The sequence below is a fragment of the Pomacea canaliculata genome, linkage group LG9, assembly GCF_003073045.1.
Source record: "Pomacea canaliculata isolate SZHN2017 linkage group LG9, ASM307304v1, whole genome shotgun sequence".
Taxonomy (NCBI): domain Eukaryota; kingdom Metazoa; phylum Mollusca; class Gastropoda; order Architaenioglossa; family Ampullariidae; genus Pomacea; species Pomacea canaliculata.
The window spans coordinates 26,062,244-26,076,255 of record NC_037598.1 but is presented as its reverse complement, the minus strand read 5'-3'; the positions used below and the strand labels follow the sequence as shown (position 1 = coordinate 26,076,255).

The window sequence follows — 14,012 nt, the reverse complement described above, 5'->3', positions numbered from 1 at the left end:
ACTGGAATTCAATGAGAGTCATTTGTTTAGACTGGTGTCATATGGCAACATCCAATCAATATTTACCAGTTTTCATGCAAAAACTGGAAAAGGGAGTCAAGCATATATATATTTGGCTTAGCTTACAGCATTCTTTCACTGTGAGCATCTCCTACAAGATGCACAATTTCAGATTTGTTGACATGGGTAAAGAAAGATTTAAATCAAAGAGAAGTTCTGAGTCTGACAAAGTCACTTTCACAGATGCCTGCTCTTGCTGAAGTAATGATTTTAGGGATAACAAAAGCAAAGTAAAATGCAAGTGACACCTGACTGCCTGCTTAATGTATCAAAGCTGCCTGCATGGTCTGCTTGTGTCTGGCTCTTCCATCTTTAACCATGCACTGACAGTGAGAATATTTTGTGGGCTGCTACTATCATCAACATCATTTTTCCTGAGCAAATGAAACTGGACAGGAGGGGTGGAGTGTTTTGAGAGAATAAAGTCATTTTCATTCATTTGAACATAGATGTACATTAACTTATGCTTGAAAAACATTAATCAGCACAACTAAAAATATCATTTAATAATTATAAGAGCTTTTGATAAATAAGTTTTTAAAAAAAATTAACAGATCTGTTTCTGTGCATTTGCACAATATATTTTATGTACCTAAATGTACCTAAATGATATATGGACAGACTCCTCTTAATGCCAGGAAATTGTATTTTCCCTCTTGTGTGTTTGTGTGTGTGTGTAATTGTGTAGGAAGGCTGTTGGTAATTAAAAAAACACTGTAATAAAAGTATTATTTCTTATTTATTGCTTTATATATTTTTTATATAATTAAGCAAGCATATCGTAGTGAAATCTAAAAGCAGCAGGCAAAATATCACTGCATATTTCTCTGTTTCTACAGATAATACTAACTTTCCTCCTGCATTTTTCTTTAATTTACCATTGTGACAGCTTATAACATAACAATAATTTTTCCCCCTATCTCTTTACATTCACATGTTTTGGTAAAGGCAACAGAATTGCTAACATACTGAACCCCTGCTTCTGTTTTAACCAGCAACATGCATGCCCTGCATATGTGTTGAATAATTGACAAATTATCCTCATTCTGATAGATTAGAATATTAGATGGAAACCTATTTTTACTTGGAGTCAAATGATAGAAGAAACTCTCTGAATAGGTCATCACACCCTTCAGCTGACCTTTGTCCGGAGATCATCAAGCAGGGCCTGCCTGTCCACAAGTTCTCGTCGGCAAGTTTCGTACATGGAGCGATACTTTTCCTGCACAATGCGACTCTCCTCAACAGTTGCTTTTACTTCTTCTTGAAGAGACAGGTATTCTTCTTGTAGCCTTGGTGAGAAAGGAAGGTGATGATGTGTTTGATGAACTAGAAATATGCATATTTAAATGTGATCCAGTCTTTCTTTCATATATGTGTGTGATTGTAAGAGAGAGAGAGCACAGATGAAAAACATTTCTCTTGCGCAGAACAAACATTATCACAACCTTAAAAGGCACACATCAATATAGTTCTATTTGACCCCACCAAATTCTAGCTGACCTAGAGGTAGGGTTCTTATCTTCTATTTTGACAAAGTTCAACTTTCTGGGAAGAAACCTTGGATGTAGGTCTAAATCCAAACACATATCAATTTCAACTTTTAAAAAAATAGATTACGTGAGAATTTATCACTTGTTTCTAGGTATTCAGCAAGGTTCAGACATATACATGCTCACCTCCCCATACAACCAATCACACAGAAGGATATAATTTCATTTTCATCTGCTGTTCTTACATTCACACACACACAAACACACATAGCTCTCCTTCATTCACAAAGGCATGCACATGCATGTTATGACCATACATACAAACAGACCTGCTATGTTCTGCTTTTAGCTGCTGGTAGTTGGTCTTGTGTTGCTCACTGCGTATACGCTCATCAGTCAGAAGCTTCTGTATCTCTGTTTCTTGCACCAGACGTGGCAGAGCAGATGCCACTGGAAGGGATGTTCCCAATGACTGACCCACCCCAAACCCCACCCCACCCATCACACCAGCATGTGCCATCCCCTCTGGTGGCTGAGGAATGTGAAACAAAAAGAAATATCTCACTCCAGTTACAAACTTACGAGTCAATCTAAACTGAATGGAGCATTATGTTAACAAGAAATCAGCTGTTATCTACAAGCTTTACAGATTTTTACTCTTCATTAGCCTTGATAATTAGCCTATTGTGCATCAAGGAAAGAAAAAAACTACATCAGTGACAATACAGTGTCATCATTTGCCCGTTAACTATTATGTAATCTCTATCTATTTAAGGTCCACCTAGAAACGTCAAGCCTTGATGTGGTATTTTAAACATCAACTGGTAAAAACTACCTACCTTTCTGCTTATTGTTTTTCAAGTAAATAATAGGCACTAGACAAGTGACACACAAAGTTTTTAAATGTCTATTAAAATGTGGTCTGAAGTAAAGGATTACAAAATACCTAACTGAAAGTTGATCAGACTTAAGCTCCTTAAGCTGATCTGACACAGGTTAACATAGATGAAATCGAGAGGAATAATATCATCCCCTGACTCTTAAAATTAACAGATTTATTTTCCTTTTGGTTTTCTAGAGATTGACATATTATACATAATACTTTAAATTGGCACTCTGCAAAATACACATAATTATGAACCTCCCGAGTGAGATCTTACTCGGTGGCAACTCGATTTGAAAAACAAGTCTGGACTCATCAAACTGCTGTTCGAGTCTGTCGATTGTCATCTGAATTTCCATTAAAAAAGACCAAAATATATTACCATGTTGAACAAAAGAAGAACTTTTGATAGATTAATTCTTACCTCTTCACTCGTCGATATAGTTTTCTTGGAGATTACATCCTTGGTTAGTTTGCTATCATGTCAAACAGTTACCACGACGAGCTGCTCATGTTGGGTAACTCTTACCAGTGTTTGTAGTAGGCAAGCATTATTTCCCCTTACAATTTTGTTTCCTAGGAAGCAAGAGACTGATGTACGGGTACGAAAAACAGCCTCAAAGCCCAGTCAGTCGACTATCCATTTCAAAAACTGTGTAAACGAAAGTGATGCATCTGGTTACTCCAAGCAGGGCTTTGTCGCTTCTGGAAACGTTTATCGTGAAGAATGGTAAGTAAGCATACGCTGACAGGCTCATTTGGAAAACTCATGCAGATCGCACTTTTCCTAGCATTTCATTTCAACCGTTCTCACATTACTTTATTTGGTTTGGTGCAGAAAACGCAAATAGAAGATTGCTGGTCATCACAGACACTATACATAGCATATGCATTCCAAATCTGGCATCACCTCCATAAGCTCGTATAATAACGCTTGTGTGCTCGCGTGCACACACACAAACACACACATACTTTCTATATCTCTCTTTTCCCATGTTAATCATCCATATACACACTCAGTCCTCCCATTCTTATCACGCCCACACACACACAATTCCCCTCCTTATTACCCATTTACACTTTTTTGTCTCTTTCTCTCCCTCCTTCCCTCCCAGCGGCATATATCCACTACATGTTGTACAATGACTGGTTCATACAAAGACAAAACCTAGTCTGGAACTCTGAAAAGAACACATTTATTTGGTTAGATCAGTCTTAAAGAATAATCGAAGCATAAAATTAAACTCATGGAAAGTTGACTGAGCATTGTCATCAATTTAGTATAAAGATGTAGTGTGGTATATTTTCTGAGAAAATCACAAATAACTGATTTGGCAGCTATGAACACATGTTAATGAGGTGTAAGGTGAGATCCGTACCCTCCTTTACTGATCAGATTCATGGAAGATGACCAAAACATCAGTAACAAGCTTGACGTCTTCTAAAACAGATGCCTCAGGTGCATACTTAACATCTTTTGACCAAATACCATCACCAACGAAGACCTGAAACCGAGTCCATCACCACGCAGGTTCAATGAAGGCATTGGCGATGGATTGGAATTGTGCTTCGCCAACAGACAGCAGACCTCTCCAGAGTCGCCCTATGGCCGAAGAAAAGGAGGCCGCCCAAAGGAAACTTGGAGAAGAACAGTGGAAAGGGAGATGAAAGGAAAGGGCTGGACATGGGGTCACCTAGAGCAGGTTTCAGCCGATCGACATCAGTGGCAGACTCTGGTTGAGGCCTTATGTGCAACCTGATGCACGAAGAGGAATAGATATAGATATAAGGTGAGATCCGTGAACACATGTTAACAAAGGCTTTACTCAGTCAGCAAGCCTACTTTTGTGATACCAAAAGATATGTGGCTAGCTTGACCTCAATCTTTCCAAAATCCAGGGCAGAATAAGGATCCAATGTTCATAAGTTTAAACATTGCAAAGGGAATAGATGTTTTTGCTCAGATTTTGGAAATTACGTCTTGTAATAAATAAAACCCACTCATTTGAAAATAATTTTCCAATTGGGTAAGCTTTAACTCCTTCCCCACTTGAAAGAAAAATACAACAAGTCTGCAAATGATTGAATCTTTTAAGCAGTGTCTTCATTTGGCAAAAAATATTATTTGCTGATTATTAAAAGCCATGCAGTCTGGGTTCATATTGATCAAAGTTCTCTTTTTCATATTGTCAAAACATGCATGTACATGCAAACAGTCTCTCTCTTAAACACATACACACACAAAGCTTCCAGAGTATAAGTTTAGTAAATTAACATCACTCCAATTTCTTTTGTTCTTTCAGTTGTTGTTAACAAACAGATATTTTTCCTGTAGAATAATAAGAAAAACAATTGGTGTCAAGGGGTTATTTCTTGCTCTAATCTAGTGTGGCCAGTTTGTGTTCATGTCACATAAAATCACATTGCAAACCCTACAAACTTAAGGATGCAAGAGACTAAAAACACTGACATTTTCTGTTGGAGTTATTTTTAATAAAGGTCATAAACTTGTTAGGTAAGGAGAAGATGCAAACGTATGAAAAGAGGAAGAAGCTGAATCTAACATGTCTAGTCGTGGTTGATAATCTTGGTTTTTATGTCAATCTCTTGTAATTTTTAAAACTTATTGTCTGAAGCATGTAGAGCATGTATTTCAGTCTGTACTTACTTTCGAACATACATGCCTTTACAAATGACTATTGTGCTGTAAATATTGCTAGGAAGAACATAAAACTGTATCAATCACTTTAAAGAAGGATGACTAACAGAGCAATCTTTGATTGCTCTTACTCTTGGCATCATGCAGTGTCTCAGTGATAATATGATTATTTGAAACATGTCTATCAAATCAAGTCAAATCAAATCCAACTGTGTTATCTGCCTGAGAGAAAGTCTAAGAGAAATTTTTCTTTTACTCAAAATCACTACACACACACAAACGTAATGTAAGTATAGATATATATTCAACGTAACGGCCAGACATACATACCCGTACATGACATTCAACATACACGCACACGTACACCTGAACCTCCTAAGAAGGATGCTAGATAATAGGTAGACCTAAAGTCCTTGTACCTTTTATTTAGGATGGAGATTGCTGTTGTGCCTGATGGATGACTCTCGCCAGCCTTGCCTTGTCTTTGACAAGGTGATCATATCAGGCAGCAATGCTAATTGTGAGAATGCTGTCAGCAGGGGACCTGAAGACAGTTTCCAGCACCCCAAAGCTGACGTTGAAGCTGCAAAGTTTCTTCAAAAGGTGCAGTCTTTGCTGGGCCTTTTGTACACTTGGTTTATGTGATCAATAAAGAAGAGTCTTCCACTGTTTATCACTGTACCAAGATACTTAAAACTTAAAACAAGGTACTTAAAACTGGCAGCCCTTTGAACCTTCTGTCCTTTGTTTGAATTGATGGGGAGGGAGGGGTACTGGCATCTCTTCTATTTGAATGTTTAGCTCCAGAAAGCTGTGGCAAACCAGTTCTCCCATTCCCCCATGCAGGTCAGGTACTGTGACAGGGACTGCTAATCTTTGAGGCAGGTTACAAGACCCATGTCATCTGCATACTTTACAAGTTTGAGAATAGTATTGTTAATGGTAATCTCATTTGTGTATACAGAAAATAGGATGTGAAAAAGCACACATCCTTTAGAGGTACCTGTGTTAAGGATCTGCTCATCTGACAGAATCATTCCATCCATTGACAGATTTACCCTTTCAGACAAGCCGGACCCTACAGTACCTGTTGGTGGAACTCTGAGACCCACCCTCTGTGGTTGTTCCTTCAGGAATGATCATTTCCACAGAACTAGGCTGGTGTTGACATCCGTCTAGTAGGGGCTTTACGAGAAGGTGGACCCTGTTGAAGGCACTGGAAAAATCCATGAACAGGACCCAACTATAGGTAACAGAGGCGCCCAGGTGCTGAAAGACAGCATCTAAAAGAGTAAGAGTGACGTCACACACACCCCTACCTAGTTTGTAGGAAAACTGCAGAGGATCCAGCCACGTTAAAGTTATTGAATTTCCCACATCCCTCTCAAAACATATGGCCACAACAGAGGAAATCTTTCAAGTTTGTAGCATTAGCTTCTCTGGCACTGGTATTATTGTTGATGTGCACAATAAGCTGGAGACGCTGTGAATGTCTAAGTACAGCTCAATTGCAAAGAAAAGCAAGATGTTTTAGAAACAAAGAAATAAAATTAAATTAAAACGCAACAAGACAAAGTATGCAGAATATGGGGGGAGGGGTGGAGAGAAGAAAAATGCTCCAGCACACCATGCAGTTATGAGAGAAACTGGAGAAACTATGTTTTTAAACCCAATTTGAATGCAAAAAATGAAGGTATAGCACTGAAGGTTATGGGCAAGGACATCCTAAATGTGGGGATTTTCCCTCTCAACCTCAAGGAATCAACTACTTTTTTTTGTTGTTGATCTTGGAAGGGAGAGTGCTTCCACCTCAAGGCGACTTCGCACTATGGGGGAGGGGGGCCAGGGATTTTCAGGGGAGGGAAGGTCTTTGGAGAGGGTAGGTGACGGTGGTAAGGAGGGGAAGGGAGTGGGAGCAGGGTTGCCGTTGGTTGTTTTTGCCGCAGGTGTTGTCTACTGGTGTTGGTGCCCTTTTGCCATCGGAGTTGCTGTGCTCGTGCTGTCCTGGAGTCCTGGCAAGTCTGCAGTGGTGGTGTACTATCCAGGTTGCCACATCCTTCTTGTTGCCCTATAACTATATCCTAGGATTTTTTTTTTTTTTCCTATATAGATTTTTTTCCCTATGTATATTTCCCTATGTATATAGAAACTTATGGAGGGTTAGGCTTTGGCGGTTTTTTTTTTCGTTTTTTAACCTGTTTATATGAGTTTAGCATCCGGGTGGCTTGCCACCGTTGTTACTACTAACGTTAGTATGGTGTGCCATATGTCTTTTGGTGGGTTCAGACAGTTGTTAATGTTTAAGGCCAGCCTATGTTTATTTAGGACCTGACTTAATACATCTCTTTCATCTTTGTTTTCATGACACTCCAAAAGCACATGTGGGGTGCTAAGCCTATCTCCACATGTGCATTTCGGAGGGTCTTTATATGTAGTTAGATATTCTCCGCTAAGCCTCATTCTGGCTATCTTGGATTGGTGGGACCTATTTGCGCCAAAGAAAAGTAAGGTATTACTGGGTTGTTCATCTAGCAGTCTCCTAGTTCCTTTACCTTCACTTTTGTATTTCTCTTGCCACCTTATGTTTATTGCTGGTTTAATTGCTATTCTTCTCTCTGCTGGTGAAATAGCGACGTTTAGGGTGATTGCTAGGTGATTGTTAGTTTGTTTTACTGCCAGTTTGGCTAGTCTATCGGCTTCCTCGTTTCCTTTTATCCCAATATGGGAGGGGACCCAAAGGAACCTGACGTCTCCTTTTTCTTTGCTAATCTTGTCTACGAGGGACAGTATCTCATATACAATATCTATTCTGTTTGATGATTGGTTTTTAAGAGCCTGGAGTGCTGACAGGGAGTTCGACAGTACTAGGAATTGTCGTCTTATGGTGTCCCTCAGTCCGAGTTGTATAGTCTCAAGAGCTGTCTGTATAGCAGTCATCTTGGCTGTAAAACGGAGGTGTGGGTCGGGAGTTTGATGGAAAGGTTTATGTCGTCAGGAGAGTGAACTCCCAGCCCAGTTGCTTGTGTTTCTGGGTCATGAAAGCCGTCTGTGTATATCTGTGTGTAGTCTTTGTAGGTGGTGCTTAGTTTGCGTTTGATCTCTGAGGTGATTAGGTGTTGGTGGCCCTCTTTGCTATCAACTACTGACCGAAACCCAATCATTTCAAGCTATTACAAAGCTCAGATAAACAGATTAGCATGTGCAACATGTCCTAATTGGTAGGTAGGTTTAGAAGTTTGGAAAGCAAGGTGAGGGCAAGGGCAGTAAAACTGTTGTTTAACAACATTACTTGTTTACTCGTGTTTTCTATTTTTCATAAAATAAACAGAATTGGACATGATATTGTGGCATATGACATAGAACATGCTGATTAATTCAAGGGAGCTAATCAAGTCTCTGCGCTGTGGCCACAACCCCGTTATCGGGAGGTTACCTCCCTCTACCACTATCAAGGAGGACTACTCTCTGGTATTTTCATCATTCGTGAAACTTGAGCTATGGATGAGGGGCGACTCCGCTGACTGAAAACAGTTATTCTGAACAAAGTCACCAAAACTTGTGTTTAGAAACGTGTTATTTAAACGCTTTGACCGAAGCACCTGCCGAAAACATTGCGCAGATGGTAAAGTGGGTCAGCTAGTTTTACGACCCTAGAACTTCCACGCCAAACTTAGCTTTTAGAAGCTGTGCAAAGAGATCGCTACATAATTTTACAGTCTCTTATACAAGGATCAGCATCAGCGATACTCCATGTTAAATGTTCGTTATTAAATGAGACCTTTGTCTTTGACCTCATAATGTATCTCATCCACGTGACACATGGAAAGAGTTATGTACCGATTGCTCGGCAAATCGAACTGCACGTAATCGAATTGCTTATTGAAGTCCGTACCAAGTGATGCACTTATGCCATATGGTGCGCATAGTGACATACAAGGGATGCACTAGGTGGCTATGCACTAAGGTCTTGTGTTAAACCTACTACTTAAACAGCACCATGCAGAATGAGGTGCCACAAGAGGGAGTCAGTAAAAAAGAACGATCCCATTTGGTGGGTCAGCTGGAGGAGCAGGTGAAGGCTGCAACAGACATGCTGTTAAAGACAGATTTCCCAGCATGCTTCAGTCTTTGTGAACGCATTATTGCGGCCAGTATATCAAATGCTGAGCTTTCTGGTGACAACACAGAAAGGTATATGGGCAGAGGATCAGGGATTTGTATTTAATTTTTGTGAAAGAGGTGAATGTGCACAAACTCTGGAAGTAACTGCTGAATCACTGATGTTTTGTTTAGTTTTTAAATCATTTTGAAAACTGTACAATGATTAAATAGCTCTGCGTGTGCTTACAAAACTTTGCTTAAGTTACTGTTAAGATTATTATTACTGCTCCATCCTTGTGAGAGATTGAGTGAGAAATCCTTGCATAGACCTGACAGTAAGCACTAACAGCGACTTTACCAACACACTGACAAATAATGGGAATGTATACAGAATGGAAGATAGGCAAGCCTCTGGGTAAATGGTGATAAACTGTCGAGGAGGAGATGGAGGTGGCAGGCAAGACCTGGAATGAAGTCAGCAGATCACCCAGGACCAAGATGGCTGGAAAAGATTCATTGGTGCCTTATCCTGCAGTTGGAGTGTAGAGAATTAACTAAGTGGAGACCAGCACTGAAAAGAGCAAAGTCCTATGACACCAATGGCAAAATGGAGATTTATATGAAGCAGAGCTGAAGGAGATTAACAGTTTTAAGTAAACCTTTTCAAAAGATGGCAGACATCCATATTAAGATCGCAACAGTGCCAGCAGCAATTGTCAGACTGGGCATTGATAAAGTAACATTATACAAAAACTGTATAAGTCCCTCCTTTGTTCCAATCCTGCTATACAAAGGTGAGACATGGACATATCTTGGCCCATACAGAGAAGAGAATATGGAAATTGGAGAGCAAGTGCCTGAGGAAGCTGCTCTAATCTCATACAGGGAGAGCTAAACCAATAAGTTTGTATAGTTGACACCATTGTGAGATACCATAAACTCTTTCTCACAACAGTGAAGCAAGTTAAATGCTTATTTTGTATTTCAGCTTAAACAGCATCAAAGAAGCAGCAGTCATTGTAGGCATACAGGCATTGGCAGAGCAGGGATGCTGGCAAAACGTTATTCCATTTGTGGAGCAGGCATATCATCAGATTGGTGCATGTCCTGCCAAAGTGATTCACATGTGGTGGGTATGATTTTATGAAGAAGTCATTTAGCTGTGTTTCTTAGCACAGTCTCATATATCACTTGTGTGGAAAGTTAAAGGACCCCAGAGGTTCATGAGTGCAGATTCAATAAATGTAATAAGTTTGTTTTGTCCATGGTTTAGGCTTAGCCTGCCTTTTCCTTTATCTTCCTTAATTGAAGCTGAGCAGCTAGGTTATCCTTAAGTTAACATGTACCAGCACAAATTATCAGGTAATACAATGTCATATTCTTTCAGTATTCTACTGCATGCACACATTCGGGAGTACATGTTGTGTCATTCTCTGGTTAACACCTGGCTGGATGCAAACAGTCACCGCAGCAGTCCAGATGCAGCAGTTACTGTCCGCCTCTACGTTCAGAATGTCCTTCGACCTCTTGGGGCATTCAACCTTATACCTCAGGTAATTATCTCAAAGTATTATATTCAGCCGTTAACTAGAGGTGACTAGCTTTAAATATTCAGCCTTGTGCCACAGGGCATTCAGATTTCTGCCTTTAAAGCTATGCTGGTACAAGCTAGTACAGTTACAACTGAATCCCTTTAGTTAATTTTCACCACTACTTTTCTTATCCCAGTATTCATCAACATCATACATATCAAGACAATGATGCTTAAGTCATCAGAGTATTTTATATATATAAATAATGCCACAGGATTTGATAAATCTTAACCTTAATCTTTAAAAATGCAAACTAAAAAATTTTGATATTTGCAAGAATGTTTTGCTTTCTAACTTGTCTTATCCTCAATATTTATTTATAATAATATTAACATTTAGAAGATGAACCATGAGTTTAGGGAAATGAATGGTAAAACAGTGGAACATATCTGTTTTAATTTCAGGAAGTTATATATACATAATGCTTATATATGTTGTGTGGTGTAGCTAGAACTTCATGCAATATAAACTGTGAAACAAAGTGGCTGACATCTATTGTTGGTAGATTACAGTCAGCAACGAACAGTATTTGTGCTTTTTGGCATGCTTTCCATCAAAGTGCTCATCAGTTACCTTGTGCTGGTGAAATCTGTTGTTTTTGTCCACTGAACATGTTTGAAAGTGTCGTGTAAACCAGAGGGTGCAACTTTTCATTTGCATGCTTTGCAAAAGATAGGCTGTTTGCCATCAGAGAAAGCTTTCACCAGCACCTTAAAGTCTTTGGAAAAAGTGATAGATGATATTGTGAGCAAGTCCTCTCTTAACATTAACTCTTAACAGTAGAATGGAAACTGCAGCTTTGTGTAAAATGACATATAACCAAACTACTTTAACTGTTGGTTAGTTGATATACAAGAAAAGTATTAAGTCTTTACTGTTTATTTCTGGTGATATAAGCGCCACTAGACTTTTAAATAATGACCAAAAAAGTGAAAGAAAACCAAAGAACATGCATTCTGACATGTGCGAACACCATACAAATGCTGTTAATTTTATTAAGGACAAAGAAATACCAAACAAGATCAGTGTAGATTGCATCGTAATGAGGGAATTCTTATCATCCTATCCTGCGACTTTCCATCAGTAACTGGTTATATGCCCTCTGTAATTAACTTTTTTGTAGAGGTGGTGGTGGAGTTCGTAAGAATTTTATAAATTTCTTTTCATCTCAACTCCGACAGCTTTCTGGCATTTCAGGTTGTTGATTCTTGCCCAGCACTAAGTTCTACAGAACGGGAGGCACTGCTCTCGCCCCACTCCACTCCACCTAAAACCACATATGAAAGACAGAATGACCCATCTGAACCATGCAACAATCTTCCCTCTAGTGATGCTGAGCCAACAGCAGGCAAGACCAGGACAGCAAAATCTCAAGGTATGGGAAAGGGCATGATCAAGAAAAGTAAGGCCAAAAGTAGTTGCCGACTATATAGTAGTCATGGTATGTAAAATTTGAGCAAGATAGCAAAATTAGATTCGAGTTCCCATCTGGATAAATGTGAAGACTTCATGCTTTACCAAGTTCTTTTGTATGTTCTAGATATGAACTTTCCTGAAATAATCTCTGAGCTTATTGTACAAGTGTGCTCAAGTGCTGTCAGTGTAATAGTTTAGATTTGTTTAGGAATTTCCTTTAAAAACATTCACTTTTAGATTTTACTGTTTCTTACAGTTTGTCATCAATAACTGTTTTCTCCAGATTCCGGCATACTTGCTTCATATGTAGATCTGGCACGTCAGTTGCTGCGAAAGGCGGCTCGCAAAGGCTGGTGTCGGCAGGCATGTCGAGCAACAAAGTGTCTGCTCTTTCTTTCTATAGCACTATTGGCGATCGTCAGCATACAGAATGGTATAAAAAAAAATTCTAAACAAAGTGTTTTAATGTGGTGTAAACAAGATTTTATGGGGAGCAAAACGTCTTACATCTGTAGAACGAGCATCTCATAAAGGTATCTTAAGATAAAATCTTAGACTTTACGCTATAAAAAAATTCAGATTTTAAAAAATAAATCATTTTCTCTTGCAGATGTTGTTAGCAACTTCAGCCGCACTATGGTGATATGGAAGAAGGCCATAGAGATGTGGACATCCTTTTGGAAACATGCCAGATAAAGTGCAGCCAGGACTGTTCTGTGGCGATGGTTTTTCCCCAAATCTTTGAATCCATTGTTTGATCAAAATCTCTGGACAACTATTGTAAATTGGTATTTAATGAACATTGCATTAAAAAAAAATTCGTCATTGTCAATATAGATACTAATTTGAAATCTGTGGCATGCTTATACTGCCTTGTGGTGGGTATTACTGATCAGAGGAAGGTATGTGTTCAGGAGCATGCTGCTGTCTTCTCTTCGTGGTTAGATCTAGTTCTTTAGAACCAATGCTTGTATTACAAACTTATTATAGATAAATAATTTCTCATTATGAACTAGCTGATAATTAAATAGTTCCAAGTGACAACTTAATTTTCGCCTAAATGCTGATTTTCTAGAATGAGCAGTTGGGAAGCGTAAACACAAGTCACTTGTATATTTTAGCGTACAGAAGTTCATGAAAACCACATGTGAATATTTGTGTAGCCAAGCTTAATCAGGCATTTTATGTTCATCATAAAAGGCATTACTTATTGTCAGTCTTTTTTTCTCTTTGAATAACAGGCTTTCAAGCCTGTTCTGTCAATCATTGCATCCCATCGTCCCTTTCATATGGCCAGTGCATCTGCATCACATCCCTTGCAACTGAGGGAATTCCTGGGTTGTTGTTTACATTATTTCCATGGCAGAAATAAGCACAAGATTATACATTTTAAAATGTTTGTCAAATGTATTATCAATTCTTCAATGGTGACATATCTAGTTTTCACCTTCTGCTATTAACAGACATGAAACAAGCAAGATTTTGTTGACGCTCTACGCATTGTGATGTAGCATCATGATCTTACAGGACTGTATTATGTGCTCATATTCCATAGTTGTCTCATAATAAAGGATCACTCAAAACAATAGAAAATGAGGGCACATGATTCAATGTGGAATAGTCTGGCCAAATACAGCCAGTTGACTGCAGTGGAGGATCATGGTGGAAGCCTTGTTGACACCCACGACACTGACCTGTGATTTGCTAGGATCCAAACAAAAGAAAAACACTGCCCATTGCATCCTAATTTCAAATGCAATATAGATTCCATTAAATGAAAGCTGCAGCAACAGCAAGTCAGGATTCGG

The 14,012-nt window shown here is 39.0% G+C and overlaps 2 protein-coding genes across 6 annotated transcripts in view; one reads left to right on the top strand and one right to left on the bottom strand.

Moving 5' to 3' along the window:
• The window catches only part of LOC112571846 (centrosomal protein of 83 kDa-like), a 16,028-nt gene extending 13,030 nt beyond the window's left edge, over positions 1 to 2,998 (bottom strand). For all 3 annotated transcript variants that reach the window (XR_003100894.1, XM_025251179.1, XM_025251180.1), the window contains exons 1-3: positions 2,861 to 2,998; positions 1,883 to 2,085; positions 1,202 to 1,352 (exon numbers count right to left, since the gene is read on the bottom strand). Coding sequence is in view for 2 of the 3 variants with exons in the window: in XM_025251179.1 (XP_025106964.1) it covers positions 1,202 to 1,352; positions 1,883 to 2,073 (342 nt within the window). In the remaining variant the exon portion in view is untranslated. The remainder of the gene's footprint in view (positions 1 to 1,201; positions 1,353 to 1,882; positions 2,086 to 2,860) is intronic.
• On the top strand, positions 2,408 to 14,012 carry LOC112571848 (peroxisome assembly protein 26-like). 3 transcript variants are annotated; one of them, XM_025251182.1, is made up of 6 exons: positions 2,408 to 3,166; positions 10,185 to 10,325; positions 10,584 to 10,749; positions 11,986 to 12,163; positions 12,488 to 12,567; positions 12,815 to 14,012. In XM_025251182.1, the coding sequence occupies exons 1-6, from the start codon at positions 2,820 to 2,822 to the stop codon at positions 12,845 to 12,847; spliced, it is 945 nt and encodes a 314-aa protein (XP_025106967.1). In that variant the 5' UTR covers positions 2,408 to 2,819; the 3' UTR covers positions 12,848 to 14,012. The 3 variants fall into 3 exon arrangements, with proteins under 3 accessions (XP_025106967.1, XP_025106966.1, XP_025106969.1); XM_025251181.1 differs by having other exon boundaries at positions 2,412 to 3,166; positions 12,488 to 12,637; XM_025251184.1 differs by lacking the exon at positions 2,408 to 3,166 and adding an exon at positions 8,555 to 9,286 and having other exon boundaries at positions 12,488 to 12,637.